This window comes from Acinonyx jubatus, chromosome E1 (assembly GCF_027475565.1).
Source record: "Acinonyx jubatus isolate Ajub_Pintada_27869175 chromosome E1, VMU_Ajub_asm_v1.0, whole genome shotgun sequence".
Classification (NCBI taxonomy): domain Eukaryota; kingdom Metazoa; phylum Chordata; class Mammalia; order Carnivora; family Felidae; genus Acinonyx; species Acinonyx jubatus.
This window is the reverse complement of record NC_069397.1, coordinates 25,631,462-25,649,406: the sequence shown is the minus strand read 5'-3', so window position 1 is coordinate 25,649,406 and position 17,945 is coordinate 25,631,462. Positions and strand designations below refer to the sequence as shown.

The following is a 17,945-nucleotide window of genomic DNA, read 5'->3' as shown; positions in this document are numbered from 1 at the left end:
AAAAGAGTGGGCCTCCTGTCCCCCAAACAAGATTTTCAGCTTCTTTGCTAACAGAAGGCCAGGAGCTCTAAGATGTGCACAGAGCCCTCCCACCCCAGCAATGAGAATCTTCCCCCAACTTTCCCTATGAGAGAGACTGCACCACCTGGCCCCTGAGTAAATCAAAGATTATATTATCCAAATCTCTAAATAACTCGCATGAACTCTCTACTCCCATCCCATCCATGCACATGTCAAGACATGTGAGATAACAGTGGACCCAGGTCCCGCAGCCAAAATCGCTTCTTAGATAATTGTAGTTTTTTTTTTCTTGTCATGGCCTCAATTGTATATCAGAAGATAGATGCTCTCCAAATGTACGCATGTACAAACACACACACACACACACACACACACGCATACATCACACCCTCTGAAATACCTTCCTGTGTTTCTTGGTAGTGCAGGCCACACACAGAGGTTAACACTGGATGAACATGGTCCTGGGGCTGTCAAGAAACATGGGAGTCATCCGTCAGTCCAGTTCTCTACAGTTCCCATTCCTGAATGGTATTGTAAGGAAGCCTCCCGGGACAAGGAGAAGCTTTGAGAGTAGAGGAACTCATTGGCAGCATTCAAGTGTGGAGAGGGTGGCTTCCTCTCGCACACTGCAGGGAGGCCTCGCTCCCTGGGGAAGGAGGCGGCGGCGGGCCCCCGCTCCCGGACCTGAGACTGTGAGAGCTGATTGTAGACGCTGAAGTGGGTGTTTCCCGGTGGCTGGGAGCTCTGAGCAGAGATAGTAGGCAGCCGAGGCATCATAGTGGTGGCGGTGAAGTGTGTGGGGAAGGATTGGTAAGGCACAGTCTCCATCGTCTGAACGCTGTAGCTTGTGTACGGTGAGACCGATGTCCACATGTTACAGCTCAGTGGGGGTGGGGGCAAGTCGTCCACACCAGACACCCCAGCAATCTCGGGCCCTGAACCTGAGTACATACAGGCTTCTCTTGGGGTCACCTCACTGCAGTAGGAGGGGCTCAGCATCTGTTGGTCATAGGGAGGGGGAGAGCGGAAGTAATGATCCTCCCCCACTGCAGGGGGAGCCTCCAGATAGGATCGCTTGCAGGGCAGGTCCAGGTGGCGGGCACTGTCTGCTGGAAGACAAAGAAACCTTCAGGAAGGGCCATTTCTACCAACCCAGGGCCCAGAACACCCCTTGTGGATGCCAAGACAGCCTACCCTTGCCATTCAGGGCTTGCCCTGCCCCATGTTGCCATGGTACTCCCAGAACCATTTTAATCAGCAACAGCTTTTATGAGGTGGTGGCAGCCAAAAAATGGTCAGATTATGGACACTGCTCAAAGGCCACAGGGGATACCACATCAGTGGACATTGAGTGATGTGGTTAGCCAGGCGGCATATAGCTTTCATCCTTTGCCACCCTGACTCTCGGGGATGGTAAGAGGCCTTAATGTGCATTAGCATTCTTAGGCTAGGCCCACCCTGGCCAAGGAAAGTGGAGGCAATTGCCAGGCCAAACCAGGCCCAGAGGCCACATCTGTCTGAATTAGCCAGAAAATTAAAGCCACAATGTTTCTGCCTTAATCCTCAGCTCCCAGGAAGCCTTAGCAAGCCAAAGCTACTCGCAGGCACGTTCCTATTACTTTTAGAAGAAGAAGTAAACACTACATATGTTCAAAGAAATCCTGGCAGATTGTTATTATACAGATTCCAACACAACAGTATTTACAAAATTAAGAAATGGAGATGATAATAAGTAAAAGGTGACTTCTACTTTTAAGGCTAAACTGATACTTTCTTTGGGGAAAGATGACATCAGCTGCCCCAAACCATTTTTGCATGTCTTTCAACCTCCTCAACTATGACAGCTTGACTCTCTGGAGTGTCACATCCTCCCGTGGGACCCAGGGATGACCCAGGCCTGAAGACTTGGGCAAAAGACCACTAAACAAATTTAAGAACACTTGTCCAAAGGCTTAACTTGGCCTCCGTCCTTCTGTTTTCTCTAGGGATTCATTCTGGGAGCTGTGTGTATGCACAGGGCAGGGTGGCCTGGGGGATGAGTGGACTGAGTTTGAAGGCCTGCACTCATCTCTCCACTCTGCCCCTCTGGAAGCATCTTCCCTGAAGAGGAGAAACTTGCCTCTCTTTTCACCCAGCTCTCTCACCCTTACTCATCCCTCCTTTCTCTCTTCTCTCCAAATTCTTCTTTCCTCTCAAGAGCACTAAGCTCTTGGACCTGCGAAGTGGCCCAGTGACTCTAGGTCAGGAGTGAGCAAACTTTCTCTGTAAAGGGCCAGATAGTAGACATTTTAGGCTCTGTGGGCCGTAACAGAATCTTTTGCAGCTATTTGACCCTGCTGTTATCACACGAAGGTGGCCATGGACAGTAGTTGAGCAAATGCATATGTCTGTGTTCCCATAAAACTTTATTTATGGATATTAAAGTTTGAATTTCATATAATGTTCACATATCATGAAATAGTCATCCTTTGACTTCTTTCAACTACTAAAAAAATGTAAAACCATTTTTTATGGCTCACAGGTTGAACAAAGACAATAGTCCGGATTTGGATCAAGGGCCACAGCTTGCTAACCCCTGCTCTAGGCCATTCATTCTAACAGGACTAGAGCAGCAGATACTCAGAACTCTACCAGCTGCTCCCTAGGAGCTAGAGAGAACATTCTGGATTGTAAGCAAAAGTCCCTAAAACCCATTCCCAAGAGAATCTCAGGGTCCCTGAGGGTTCTTCTGGTGTAAACACCAATCATCTGTATTTTATATATGGAGAAACTGAGAACTGCTACCAGAGCTCAGATGTGCCAGTTCCCAGCTCAGGGCTCTTCTTCTCCAAAAGAAGAAGAAAACATTTCTTTTGCTTGTCTTCCTGGCTCCCAATCTACATCCACAGTAGTTTATTTCCATTCTCAAGAAGCCTTTCCATTCTCATGACTCTGGGTCATCCTTGTTTTAGGATTGAAGTTGCTTTGATAAATGACAGCCTCAATCTCAAAATCTCTGGACTAGGATGCTTCAGCCTCCTCCCATGCTTAGAGATGGAGTCCAGCTGACTTTGTGTGATCTGCCCATCCCGTGGAGGCTCTGAAAGCAGTGGCTATAAAGCAACATCTGAAATGGGGGAGGGGTACCAGTGTCTGGGGACACCAAGACCACAAGCTGTCTCTGAGGATTCTGAAGTCTACATTAAAATCAAGAATTGGGGCACGTGGGTGGCTCAGTTGGTTAAATGCCTGACTTCGGCTCAGGTCATGATTTCGCGGCTTGTTTGATTTGGGCTCTGTGCTGACAGCTCAGGACAGCTCGGAGCCTGGAGCCTGCTTCAGATTCTGTGTCTCCCTCTCTCTCTCTGCCCCGCCCCAGCTCATGCTCTGTTTCTCTCTGTCTCAAAAATAAATAAACATAAAAAAGATTTTAAATCAAGAATCAATATTCCTGCACGGGGCCTGACCATGGTCCCTAACCTTTCAGGCTTATTCTCCCAGGCCACACAATAACCAGGTGTGTGTGTGTGTGTGTGTGTGTGTACCCATGCATTCGTGGAAAGTGTTTGTAGGAAGAGCTTTATCCCTCCTCTGACCCTCTAGGGCTTCCAGACTTGGAGAGAACTACCTCGTCTTTTCAGGCAGTGATAGAAGAGACTGGAGTCCCTCTGGGCTGGGAAGGTGTTGAGGGGAAGGTCCTGTGGCTCGGTCGCAGCAAACTGCATGTGAGCACCATTCTCATACTGGTAGTGCTGGAGCGCCTGGTGGGCACCATGCAGGGGGCTGACGTCAGGCTTGGCTGAGAGCTGGGTGGAGACAAGCCTCTGTCTCATGATGCTTTTTGAGATCACAGGATATTCTTTGCTGGAGGTGTGGGAGGACAGTCAGAGGGAGACAGGAAGAGAGTAAAGATACTTTGAGGGTTACCAGGTCTGTGTGCCTGAACCCAGCCGGCCTGCCCTCCCTACCCCCAGGCCTGGCAGCCCCACCTCTGTAGTCGGGCCACACGCAGGTCGCTGTCGTCACTGCCCCGGAATCCCTTGGCAAAAGGGTTGTTCTCAATTTTCAGCTGTGTGATCTGTCAGGAGAGGACACACAGAATCGCTGGCGTAGAGGGCTGGGCTGGCTTTGGGCCCTCCCCCACTGCCCCAGGCACATTCAGAGCCTGGGTAAGTTGCACACCCAAGCCCAAGACCAGCTGCAGTCTTGCTGGGTCCTCCTTGGCCTCACTGTTCACATCTGGCTCCTCGCTAGCTTTCATCCATTCTACTAACTGCAGACCTTCTGATTCTGTCTCCTGTCCTCCTGTTCCACTGTGCCTGGAACAGCTTCCCATCTGTGTCACCCTTGTCCAGTGCAACTGCCGCCTCAGCTTCCAAGTGACCGTACAAATCTGACTGTCAATGTTCTGCCTAAAATTTGCCACAGCCTATGGCCCTTCCCCAGTATCCCCAGCCCACCTTGCAAGTCCCAATATGCATGAAGTGAAAAGAGCCCCAAGAAGGGTTGCATGGGCAAAGGCAGAGAAACAGGGGACAGCAGCCCATGTAGGGGTCTGGAGGCAGTTTGGGACGGTCAGGCTATGGAAGGGGGTGTAGGGTGGGAGGTGGACTTCTCTGACTGCAGCCTGGGAATGGCCTCCAGAAGGCTCAGTCCTGGCTCTTCTACAGCTGACAGTACCCTGGGCTCCTTTCCCCATTCTCTCCCCTTCCTTGACAGGCCAGAATCAACTTTTAAATCCCACCAGGGAGAAGTTTGTAGAACAAAATGGTTAACTAACACTCAAGCCACAGGGCAAGATCCATGCTCTTGGCCTCTACAGTTGCCAACTTGGTCCATTCTCCGTAATTACTTTGCACTGAAGATTTAGGGGTCTGGTCTACTTTCCTGCTCATCATCCAATTTCTCACTGCTTTGAGGGACAATATAGGTGTCTGGGGCGTCTCAGCCACACTGCATGGGGACGTCACTTCCTGTCTTTCTGTAGTAGCACAGAAATGCCAGGCAGCATCAGCAGTGGGGCCATGGGGGTGGCCGTACCTTGTGATTCTGGTAGGAGGTCACAGAGATGAAGGAAGTCTCTGGGAACACATGGGTGCAGAAGGCTGTGTTTTTGGAGCCAAAAGCATTGTTCTCATCAGCCTTCACGATGTGTAGCCGTGGCTGGTACTTGTGCATGGAATTGAGGATGATCTGGAAGAGAAGTGTCTCTTTCTGAGCTCCAGGTCCCCACCGTGGTCTCAGTCAGCTGGCCTTGGGCTAGCTTTCATTCTCCTAAAAGCCCAGGCTCCAGGGCCTGACTACGGCCAGAAAGGTGCTAATGCTCCCAAGTGAAGAACCAGGTCCCCGAGCGCCAGTTCAGCCCCCATCGTCCCCACTCAGCCTCTCTGCTCTGGAACCAAAACCTGGCCTTCCTAATGGCATAGATTGTTTTACTGCAGTAATGGAGAACCAAACATTTAAAAGCTCAAGTGACCCCAGTATATTGTAGCAGGTGGAATTCCAAGCCGTAGGCAAAGTCCCAGGGTGCCACTGACTTGCTGTGTGACCTCAGGCAAATCACTGGACTTCTCTGAGCCCCAGCTTTCATACTTGTAAAATGGAATCCTAATATATAACTTACCCCTCAGGTTTCCTGCTTCAATTGACTCTTTACCCAGATCCTCTCATTCTTCTCCCACCTCTCCTGCTCCTCCCCACTCCCCATCATGTGACTGGCCTTTCTTATAGATACCTGACGGGGTGTGCAGAATGGCGGAGGAGCGGAGGAAAGAGTCCCACTCTGACTCTTTTCCATCTGTCTCAACATTTGCAGAGGCCTGTGGAAGGGATGCTGGGGAAACCCAGCTGCATCCTGCCCTCAGACCTGCCCAAGACACCTCACAGCCTGGAGAGAAGCTCCATCATGGGCTAGAATTCCAGGTGCCAAGGTAGGAGACAGCAAAGTTCCAGAAATAATACCAGAGAAGGCCGGAGGCCCCAGGAACCTACTGGCCCTTGAGGATGCCTGGGACTGGGGAGGAGGGCCACCCTACCAGACACGAAGAGCCCAGGAGGCTTGGCCCCAGAGCCCCGGGAGTAACACACAGTAGTTGCTGCTCCAAACCTGCTTCATTCAGCTGTGCCCCACGGTAGCGGCTGAATCATGTGCCATTAAAATGTATTTTTTATCGTTGACATTTGCCAGACGCCCTCCCCATTGGAGGCAGGACCAGGAATTTGGGGCATTTTATCAGCACCGCTGCTTTTGTTAACCCTTTGGCTCCTATCCTGGCTGGGCAAGGCCGGCCCTCTGGCCCCATTACTCTCTCACCTCCTTTCTTTCCTTCCTTTCCTTCCAGGAGTGCCCCTTCCTGGGCTAGCCCTGCTGGCTCCCACCTTTCCCCATTCCCAGTGACAGGCCTGATGCTGAAGCTTGTTGCAAGATTAAACCTCTGAGAGACCAGACTGCCAAAAGAAAGGCCAGAGCCAGGCTCTTCCATGGAAAACCAAGGCAGAAGTCTTAGTCTGGGAAGGCTCCACTTTCAGCACACGCTGGGGACAGAGACAGCCCAGAGGGCAGGCTCAGCTGAGGAAGTAGGTGGGTCAGGAGCTGGGCTGTGGCCTCTGGCTTTCCCTGGGCTCCTCAGTTTGGCCTGGTAGCTTCATCCAGTAGGAGCTTGCTTTTCTGCCTTCTGCACTGGTTGTGCCCCACTAAACCCCAGTGACAAACTTCTGGACTTTCTCAGGGCAGGTATAGAGCACTCCAAACCTCAAGCCAGGTCCTGCAGCTGGGGACCCACTGCTCAACCGGGAGCCAGCCAGATTAAAAAACAACAACAACAACAACAACAACAACTCAGGGTGGACACAAGTTCTTCCTTGAGAAACCTCAATGGACATCCGTTTCTAGGAGGCTGGGGAGAGGGGCTGGAACTTGGGAAACACCTCCCAGTCCCTTTGGGTTACTCTGTCAACCTGCACTGCTCCCAGCTGCAGGAGTCCACAAAGGACCTAAGTTCCCAGAACTAAATACCTGGGAGGTGGCCTGGATGCATCCAGAAGTCCCCAGATTCCCACCTCTGGGCCTTTTCACATGAAGTTCCTTCTGCTCAATTTTCCTTTCCCATTCTCTCTCACCTTCTAGGGCAATCATCTCAAGGCCTAACTCTTCTGGGAAGCCTTCCCAGATTACTAGGTCCTGTTCTGAACTCCTGATGCTGACTGAAACTTCCTCCCTGTGCACTGTCTGCCTGGCTGTTGTGTTGCTTCCTAGTGGCCTCCTATTTCTTCTTGTCCCTTCAATTAAACTAAAAACCCCTCAAGAGAAAGGGCCAGATCTTTTACTCCTTTTGTACCTCTAGGCTCCTTTACCCCAAAACAGGAACTAGTAAGTACAAGGCAGGGTTACAGGACTGGGGAGACTTGGGCCATGATCACAAGCTCCCTGTCCCTTCCTCTCCTGTCTTTCTTTGCTCACTAGAGACAAGGCAACCTCTGAGGCATTTTTCAGGTGAAACACAGTGATTAAACATGTGTGCAGACAACCTCCCCATGAGCACTTGCACACTGCAGTTCCCTGGCCACGCTGGCTCTCCTAGTGCGGGGAGAGCACAGACACCGGACTAACAGACCCAAGGCAGATGCAGGCATCTGCATGGTGAGGCTGGGCTATCCCTTCAGGACACCTTCAGACCAATGACAGCATCCACCCTGCTCCTCTGCCAACTGGGCAGTCACAGGCTGTGTTAGTCCAGCCAGAGTCCTGGGTATTATCAACTCCCCTGCTCCTCACTGTCACTCACCTCCAGGTCCAGTCAATGACCAAGTCCTGTGACTCCATCTGCAGGATAAAAACCTCTCCTTTGCCCCACACACCCTTGATTCAGGCCCACCATCTCTCTCCAGGTTTGGGACCACCTCTTCCCTGTCTACATCTATTTCCTCTCCATCTTCACATGCCACGCATCAGATCAGGTCACTCCCCTGATTAGAACCTTCCAGTTCACCCAGGAACACTGCACACTGCTTGAGAGCGGCACATTTTGTAGTTTCTCCTCTTGCCTCCCATGTTCCCCTCCCCCAGTTCCTGCCAGCATTTAGAGCTCAATATATGTCTTATATCTATAATGCCACCTTTGATGGTTCCCTCTTGCCCCTTGGGTTAAAAGCCAAACTCCTTAGCCTATCAGACAAGGTCCCCTATTGACTGATGTGGAGAGATTGCCAAACACACCTTTTAGGGGAGGGAACCAGACTGGCTGGCAGGGAAAACTGGGAAGAGAGAAACTGCCTGCAGGGACAGGAAGGAGCCACTAGGGGAGTGCAATCCCAGACACAGAGAAGTCAAGAAGGGTCCAGAAGCTTCTATGGATTTCTGTTCACCAGTGATAAGTCTTGAGCAAGCTCTTCCCCTCCAGTCCCTACCTATAAAGTGAGGTCTTCAACTAAGAAGTGGTCCCAAACACCCCTTCTAACTTGGACAGTCTGGAACCTGGACAGGTGTCTGGAAGAAAGTCCCCTCATTGAACCAGTGCAAATATAAAGTGGAGCCTCAGCCCCAACAGCCCAGGAGAATGTGAAACCAACTCCGTGACTCACACCTGGCTTTACTCGGAAGTTCCCCAGGCGCCACATTAATCTCTTTTGCCAGAGTCTCACATTTATATTTGTGGCAGAGGATGCTGGGCCAAATGGACCAGCCACATCCACAAACCCCACTACATGACTGGTCCCGTTATTGTTTTACAGAAATGGGATTCATTATGTTCTGGCTACAATTCAGAAGCCTGTTCTATTTTAACAACTGTGATAGTGCCAAACATCCATCTCCTCGAGAGATCTCCATAGCGTGCTTGGCCAATGAGGTCCAGATTTATCTGCATTAGAATCACAGAACATTAGGGCATGGAGAGGCAGACCTTAGAAATCATTCTAGTCCAACCTCCTAATTTACAGATGAGGAACAGGAGGCTCGTAGTGGGAACGTGACTTGCCCAAGAACACATAGCTGGTTGGAGACAGAATCCTGAGAAGATTCCAGACGACCTTCGAGAGAGCACACACTGCTCTCAACAACATATTCAGTAACGAATAACAAAGTGTCAACCAAACACCGTACGAGATGAGGACTCACCAGGCCCTGTTGTCCATCACAGAATGCAGTGTATCTGAATGCTAGCCATACAAGTGTGGCTAATGTCCATTTTGTCATCTATTAAAACCAGATTTTCCCCTGCATCATAGTTTTACTTTCTAAGACTACCTTCTCCATCCTCCTTCTTACACTCTCCAGTCCTGCAAAGAGGGAAGGACAGAGACAGGATCTACAGCTTGCATAAAAAGAAGAGGAGCACCTGGGTGGCTCAGTAAGTTAAGCGTCCAACTTCGGCTCAGGTTGTGATCTCACAGTTTGTAGGTTTGAGCTCCACATCGGGCTCTGTGTTGACAGCTCAGAGCCTGGAGCCTGCTTCGGATTGTGTCTACCTCTCTCTCTGAGAGGGTTCTGTCTCTCAAAACTGAATACATGTTAAAAAAACATCTTTTTTAAAGAAGAAAAAAAGCAGAGACCCAGAAAGGTAAGTGATTGGCTGAAAGAATATCTAAACTAGAACTGAGTTAGCCAACTGATATGCCTTAGGTCTCACTCCCAGGGCAGCAACTCAGGGTTCCAGAAACCCTCTGCCTTCTCCCACAGTCTCTGCACTAGCAGCCAGTGTTTATGGAGCATAGCCTAGGTGCCAGGCCCTGTGCCGAGGAACCTACACACATCATGTAATTACTCTTTACAACATCTCTGTAAAGTAGGCATTATTATTAGACCCACTGACTGTGGCTCAGGGAGGTGAAGGAATTTTCCCAACCTCAGACAGCCAGTGGGAGGCAGAGCTAGAATTGATACTAATTTCTGAGCCTGAGCTCATATGTGTACCTGGCCAGGGGCACCAGGCCTGATCTGGAGTGTATGGGGCATCTGTATCTCCCAACACATCCAGCAAGGGCTCGGCACATTGTCAGGGCTCAGCAAATGTGGGAGAAAAAGAGGAAAAGAGGGAGATCAGTAGCTCTGAGTCCCTACTGACAAGTTGACAGCATAAGCTTTGGAGGGATGTCAGCCCCTGGTGGAGGACATGCCTTCTCTGTCTAAACACCAAATACCACCCCCTTCATCCGGTTCACTCATTCACTTACTGCTTACCAGCATCCACTGTTCCAGACACAGTAACAGGCACTAGGATCAAATGGTGATTTAACCTTATGGTTTCTGGGGTGCCTAGGTGGCTCAGTCGGTTAAGCATCTGACTTCAGCTCCAATCACGATCTCATGGTTTGTGGGTTCCAGGCCCCTGTTGGGCTCTGTGCTGACAGCTCAGAGCCTGGAGCCTGCTTTGGATTCTGTCTCCCTCTCTCTCTGCCTCTCCCCCGCTCATGCTCTGTCTCACTCTTTCAAAAATAAACAAACACTAAAAAAAATTTTTTTTTTTAATAAATAAATAAATAAATAAATAAATAAACCAAAAGCAAGCAAGCAAGCAAACAAAAACCTTATGGTTTCCTATCTGGTGGGGAAGTCACACAGTAATCCAAAAACCAAGCAAAAGTAAGTAGTGAGAAAATGTACTGGAAGGAAGACTGCATTTATAATAGTAATGAACAAGATGAAATACCTAACAGAAAACGTGTGGGACCTTATGAAGAAAACTTGAATATACTTTGGAAAGACAAAAAAGAAGACTTCAACCAAGAGAAGGGTATTCCTATTAATCCTCCCTAAGTAAAATTATAATTTCAAGCAATTCTAATAAAAATACAAATAAGTTTATCAACAATATAAGCTGATTCTAAAGTTCATATGAAAAAAATAGATAAGACTAGCCAAGAAAACGCTGAAAAAAAAAAAAAAAAAAAAAAACAGCAGTGGGGGACCAGCTCTGCCAGACACTAAAACCTATCATGAAGTCTCAACAGTTAAGGCACTGGCACATGAACAGACACAAATTCATATGGGGATTTAGTGCACAGAAATAAGGCATCCTAAGCCAGGTAGGAAAGAGAAACAGTCAATTGCTGGTGTTGGGACAACTGGATGGCTCTTTAGAAAAAAAGAAAAGTTGGATTCACACCTCATATCGAATGCCAGAAAAAATTCCAAAAGGATCAATGATTTAAATGTAAAAATAAATCCATAAAATACTAGAAGAAAACACAAGAAATTTTCCTTACAAGTACGGAGTGGATAAGGGCTTTAAACTAGTCAAAATCCAGAATCCATAAGGATAGAGCAATACATTCAGTCAAAAACTTCTGTGTGGGAACACCACTATAGGTAAAATCAAAAGGCAAATGACAAACTGGGGAAACATCCGAGCAACTCCTAACACATATAAAAGCTAAATTCTCCTAATTTATAAACCCTTCTAGAATTAATAAATGTTCAAAAATCTAAGAGAAAAAATGACCAAAGGATAGAGACAGACGTTCACAGAAAGGGAAAAAAGATGCCTGACCTTAGTCATAATAAAGGAAATACAAATTGAAACTACAACCAGTATCTATATTTTACCCATCAGACTGGCAAAAGTCTAAAACTTTGCTCTCCCACCCTGTTGGTGAGGCTACAGCAATGGTGGGAATTATACACCAGTTAAAACCCTGATGGAGGGTGAAACTATGAATTACAAATCCAAATACCTTCTGACCAAGCAGCTTATCACACAGATATACTTGACACACGTGTAAAATGATATATGTAGAAATTTAATTAAAAGTGCAAAAAATAGGGGCGCCTGGGTGGTTCAGTTAGTTGAGCATCTGACTTCAGCTCAGGTCATGATCTCGACGTTTGTGGGTTTGAGCCCTGTGTAGGGCTCTGTGCTGACAGCTCAGAGCCTGGAGCCTGCTTCATATTCTGTGTTTCCCTCTCTCTCTCTGCCACTTCCCCGTTTGCACTCTGTCTCTCTACCTCTCTAAAATAAATAATAAACACAAGAAAATTTAAAGATACGTAGATAAAAGAGCAAAAATAGGCATCTTAATTTCTTCAGTAAGGGCTGGCTACATAATTTATGAAAGAAATGCGCACTGAAATTCTATGCAGCTGTTAAAAAAAGGAAAAAGGAAGCTCTATACGAACGGAATGATCTCCATTTTATACTGTTTACAACGCAAGGTGCAAAAAGTGTTTATAGTATGCTACCTTTTGTGTACAAAAGAAAGGATTTGAGATTCTGTATTTTGCTTGTATATGCAAAAAGAAATGCCACAAAGAAATTAGGAACAATGGTTATGGGTGGCAGGGATTGAAAGAAACTGGGCGGATAGGGAGCCAAGAGGAGAAAAATGGTTCATTACAGACATTTTTATTCATTCATCGATTGATTTTTAAGCCATGTGACTGTATTTCCTACGCAGAAATAAACTTGATAAATAAGTATAAAACTCTTAGTGTGGTAAGTACTAGGGCAGAAAGGTGCGTGGCACTCTGAGAGCCAGAGTGGGGACCCTGAACCATCTCTCTGAAGAGGTGGCATTTGAGCTTGGATCCCAAGGCTCAGGAGTAACTAACTAGGTGAAGAGCCATGTGGCCAGAGGAGAAAGTAGCATACAGAGGGGACAAGTGCATGCGCCACTTTGTGACCAAGAAGCTGCAGCCCACACCCCAGCCTGGAGCTAACTCGGCCTCTGGAACCATTAGACTTTCTGTGTCAGAAATCATTTGCTGGTCTTCCTCCTCAGCAATCTGGGAGTCCTGGGACATGAGAGGTGGTGAAGGCCATTCCTTCTCTCTCTCTCTCTCTCTCTGTCACACACACACACACACACACACACACACACACCACTGCAGCCATCGGCTCCCTGCCTCCAGATCAGGAGAAAAGTAAGTCCCAGCCATCTCCATGTGCTGCTCCAGGATGCAGGCCCTGTCTCAGTGAAGCCCGCCTCAACTTTCTGAAGCAGCTTCTCTTTCCATTTCATGGTTACCTGGCCCAGGACCCTGCTGTGGATGGAAGGGGATGGCAGGTAGGCAGCAAGGGACAGGCAGTCTCTACAGCCAGCAGAACAGAAGTGGAACTGAATTGGGCCCTAAGGCAGCAGCTCAGTCCTAGCCCCCAGCCCCCAGCCCCCAGGATCCTTTCTGTCCCTGCTTGCGCTTACTCCCAGAAACCGGTCATCATCCCTGAACCTGCCCCAGGAAGGAACAGAGGCCTTCCTTGACTACAGCAAAAGCCCACAAAGAGTTTTCTAGTCAGAACCCTGTGCCAAAACATGTGGCCATGTGGTCTGAGGGGTCCCTGTTCCCTGTATGTAGGACAGGCTGCCAAGCCCAAGCTCTCCCCGGGACCCTAGGTTGCAAAATCTCAGTTAAAATCCCTGAGATACTATGAGACCTGAGGGAAAAGTCCAAAGCTCATTTGGCTGAGAAAGGTCCTCAACGCCTAGGAGATTTTAGGGAAAACTGAAACTGGAGGAGAGCAGCACAGAATGAAGGGCTTGTTTGGGGCAAATTCATAGTATATGAGATGGCTCTTTCCCAGGTGCCTGCACTGAGAAGCCAAACAGGGTGATGAAGGGCTCAGCACTCCCACTGGTGCAGGCCAATGAGCAGAAAGCCATGGTCCACGTGGCTTATCTAGGAATATTTAGCTCATCTCCACAGCCCTCGCCTGCCCAATCAGAAGCTGTTCCCTCTCCAGTGATGCTCCAAATAGCTGAAGATATGCCAGCTCAAGCCTTGGGTGTAGAAAGACAGGTGGACAAGCCAAAAGAATGCTGGACTGGGAAGAGAAGGTGTGGGTTCAAGCATGGCTCCTTTACTCCCAGCCCCTGAAACAATCACATCATCCCTGAGTCCTGCCACTGTACTCAGGGTGCTGTGACCAATAAGCTGCCTGTGCTGGGTAGGTGCGGGAATGGGGAGAAGGAAGATGCTCTGCATCCCAACCCTCTGGAGAAAGCTGCATTTGTGTCAGGAGTATCCCTATTGCCAAGGAGACATGAGTTCTTGGCAGGCACGGCAAGTGTAGCCAGGGGCAACCCCCATGTCACCAGCCCATCAAGCAGCCCAACTTGCTCAGACTCAAGACCATATGCAGGATTATTGCAAACCCTTCATGGACTCCAGTAGAGCCACCAAGGAGGCAAGCCAGGCTGGGAAAATCTACTGCTGGGCTATGAAAGCCTCTCTCCCACTTTAAAAAGCCCAGATTTTCAACCACTTGAGTCCCACCCCTGCCACTTTCTGCTGGGGTGGCAGGGGTGGGGTAAAGGTAGAAGAGTCATCTGAGGCACCCCTGCAGTTGGGGACCATGATAGCAAGCTGTGCATCTGAAATTCTCACCAGAACTTTGATGCCTGGGTACTTTTGGCCACTCACCGAAACATCTAGCTCTTGCCAAGCTCTGTGCTCCCCCCAGTGGTCTGTCCCATGGGGTCCACATGCACATTTGGGGGCAGAGACCTGCCCGCCAGCTAAGCTCCCCAACTCCCAGCACAGAGGCTTTCACTAACCTTTCCAGGTTAGTGTCATGGCCTGGGCAAGCAGAGGAGGCCAGGTAGGGGTCAACTGGGAGCAAAGTCTTGGCCAGGATAGTGCCCAGTAAGACCCGGAAGGCCCTTCTGCCCCTCGACTAAAAGGGCAGTGGGTGCTTGGCCAACCCTTCCCATTAGATCAGTGGCTTATCTCTGCCCCCATGAGAGGTTGGCTGCACATTTCTGCCACCCCTCGCCCACAGCATCAGCCTGCCTTGCATGGGAAAGCCTGTGCTGTTCGCAAGATGGAAAACTCAGGGGTTAATTACATTAATTAAGTATTCTCCTACTTGCTTGTTTATAGATCACCAACTGAGAAAAAAGCTAAACAGACTCTGAGAAAATTAGAACTAAGAGCTGCCTGTCAGTTATATACCAATCAATCAGAAATGACCCATTGCTGGCATTTTCAATGAGGAACTATGATTCACAGAATTCTGATTTGCATACAACTCCCCAGAAATGGAATTTAGATATAAAAAAAGGCACATACCTGCACACCCCTCATCCCTGCTTCCCCTACCACCATCCACACTCTGAATGTTACATGTATGGCCTGGGCAACTGCATCTAGCAGCCTCTACCGCACCCATGCTCCACCCCACCCCATCCTGTACTTCCAGGGTACCGATGGGGAATGGAGAAGGGCAGGGCCTGTGCCCTGGCAGATAATACCAGGTCCCCAGGCTTCAGTTTACCACACACTTGAGCTAAAAATTTCCACATAAAACGCTTTTTGTGGGCCTGCCAGAATCAGATGGGGAAAGAATGAGCCTCAGCAGCCCGGATGGGGCGTCAGCAGCAGCATCCCTGGGGCTTCAGAGTCTCTCTGGCAAGAACCAGGTCCGAGGCAAGGCCAGGAAGGAGCTGCCATCCGAGCCAGAGTGAGGCCTTCCCTTCCAGAGGGCAGGGGCTGCCAGGCCAGGCAGACGGCATACTCCAGAGAGAGGCTTTGGAACTCATAGTGACTCTTTCCCAAGAAAGTTAACTTGCCTTATGCTCCAGCAAGGCCAAATTTGGGGAACCTGAAGCTGAAAGATTTGATCCAGCATCACTGTCCTTGTCATAGCTGCCACATTTAGAGCCTCCCATGTGCAAGGTGCCTCATGTATATTCTCTCAGTTAATTCTCGCAACCACGAAAGGTTTCTAGATAAGGAAACTAAGGCTCAAAAACTTGCCCAAAGTTACCCAGTTAGCAAGTGGGAGGGGAAGGATGTACATCAGAGGGACTCAGACTCTGGGCTCCTTCCTCCAACTGGCCCGGCAAGTGCCAAAGCCTGGAGCTGGATCCCCAGAGTGGATTCTCTAGAGCTCCATCCCTACCTAGCCCACGCCCAGCACTGCTCAAGGACTGGCTCTCAAGGCCAGGCAGTCTCTTTCTTACATGACCGAAGGGGTCCAGGTGGTTGTTTGTGAGTTTCAGCTTCTGGAAAGAGACTAGCTGCCGCATCCAGTGGGCCCCGGTGGCAGGAGAATCGGGGTGGACATAGAGCCTTCCTGGCATGGCGGGCTCAGCCTTCCCGGCCACCATCCTGCCAACAGAACAGATGATTACAGCAGTTGATTACTCTGGGGTCTGGAAAAGCCCAGATTCCCTGTCCCCTGTTAGAGCAAATCCCCATAGACTTGAGGGGGAAAGAAATCACTGCTAGTCTTATACTCTCAATTTCGGACTTTGTGAGTAGGAGTGAGGGTCAAAGGAGAGAGTGCTGAGGAGGAGGAGCAATTATGAACCTCTTTTATTTTACTGCAGTAGAAAGAGAAAGGGAGGGTACAGACAAATGTGATTATTTACTTCAAAGAATGGGGCTAATCACAAATATATTGTGGGGCGATTTAGGCACCTCTGTGTATGTATTACAGTTACAACTTTAAAATGTTATAAATTATATTATTTGGAGGGAGCTTCTCAGAAGACCTAGACAACTTTCAAACTGCTTGTCCCCAAAAGAGTGCTCACCCCCAAGGAAATTAATTGGTAAACCTCCCCTCAGCCAGAGCTTGCTCTGAATGATAATCCAACCCAAAGAGAGAAGAAATAGAAACATGGCCCTTGGCAAGACCTGGTCACCGAATCCAGCCTCCTCAGCCAGGTCTCTGCTGGCCCCACTACCAGCCTACTGTGAAGCCCACATCCTGGCTAGCTACTAATTCAGTCAATCCCTCTTTCTCCTTGGGCGCTGTCCTGGGCTCTGGGGGCAGACAGGGTACTAAGAAGGTGACCTTAGGAAAAGTAGCCTAGTGTTTACTTACCCAGCCCCTGTTTTGCCTTACAGCCCACTTGTTCCCCCCAGCCTCTTGCCAGAGGGTCCCATCATCCAACCATCAGGCAGCTGCCACTCACTCTGGATCAACAGCTTAAAGGGAGGGCTCATAGCCAGACAATGAGGAACTAAGTGGAAGAGCAGCAGAGAGATGTCATTGGATGTCTAACCATCCAATATCAAAGTCCCTCAAGCAAACAGCTCCCATCCTCCTCCCCAGTGCAGCACTACCAGAGCCTAAATTCATCCAGTGTTCGTGTTCATTTGTCATCCCACAGCGTAGTCACCAATCTTGTTTGCCCATGGCTGTAGGGAGAGAACAGCCTCGAAATCCACTAAACACTCAAACCCTGCAGCTCACTTTCAGCTGTAGCGGGTGTGCAGACATTGGCCGACCCTGCAACCTCTGCAGGCTCAGCTCCCAAGACTGCGGATCTGGGCAATCATATGAACTAACTGGTGAGTCCCTGGACCAAACATCAGGTGCAGATGGATGTGGTGAGTGGACAGAGCAGTTCAGAGAAGGCAGGTGATGTGAGGGTCCCAGGTTCTTACCATTTGTTGTCACAGAACTTGTAGCGGTGGTCATCCGCAGGGACGATGTCAATCAGCAGGATGTACTTGGTCTTAGGGTTCATGCCTGTGACTTTTACCTTGTAGCTGGGAAACATCCTCCTAGGGGAAGCCAAGGTGTGAGGCAGAGGCATAGACAGAGCATCAAGAGAGATGCCACCCAGGGGGGAGGGAACAGAAGGCCTTAAGAGACACCGGCCCTGATCAGAACTGTGTGACCTTGCCTCAGCCTCCCCCTACACAAGGGAAAGTTTGCACTAGCCGTTCTCTCTGGGTCCAGATAGCTTCATCTGGTCTGCATGTCTAGAAAGAGGGTTTACATGGCTTCCCCAATGCAATTCCCTCTCCCCAACAATCCCCTAATATTTAGGGCAACTGGTTGTAAGCAGCTAAAGCATAGAAAGTTCCAGGATCATGAGAGAGGATGTCAACACCAACCTGGCTGCTTAATTTCCCTCCTGCCCTTTGCCAGTCCCTACACAGCTAAAGTTCTGGGCTGCCATTACAGGGGGTCAGAGCAAAAGACTTCAAAGCCCTGTCGGTTGCTTCTGTAATCAATGGGGTATCTCCTCTGGGCCTTGTCTCTGTGGAAACCCTC

General features: G+C 49.2%; 1 protein-coding gene across 6 annotated transcripts in view; it reads right to left on the bottom strand.

The window, feature by feature from the left end:
- The window catches only part of TBX4 (T-box transcription factor 4), a 41,765-nt gene that overhangs the window by 10,111 nt on the left and 13,709 nt on the right, over window positions 1-17,945 (bottom strand). For 2 of the 6 annotated variants that reach the window (XR_008294139.1, XR_008294138.1), the window contains exons 4-9: window positions 17,330-17,449; window positions 15,895-16,042; window positions 5,041-5,193; window positions 3,990-4,078; window positions 3,629-3,864; window positions 422-1,130 (exon numbers count right to left, since the gene is read on the bottom strand). Coding sequence is in view for 4 of the 6 variants with exons in the window: in XM_053212059.1 (XP_053068034.1) it covers window positions 508-1,130; window positions 3,629-3,864; window positions 3,990-4,078; window positions 5,041-5,193; window positions 15,895-16,042; window positions 17,330-17,449 (1,369 nt within the window). In the remaining 2 variants the exon portion in view is untranslated. Of the gene's footprint in view, window positions 1-354; window positions 1,131-3,628; window positions 3,865-3,989; window positions 4,079-5,040; window positions 5,194-15,894; window positions 16,043-17,329; window positions 17,450-17,945 lie in introns of those variants that run through there. The other 4 variants (XM_053212059.1, XM_027034279.2, XM_053212058.1 and 1 more) reach the window with 3 other exon arrangements.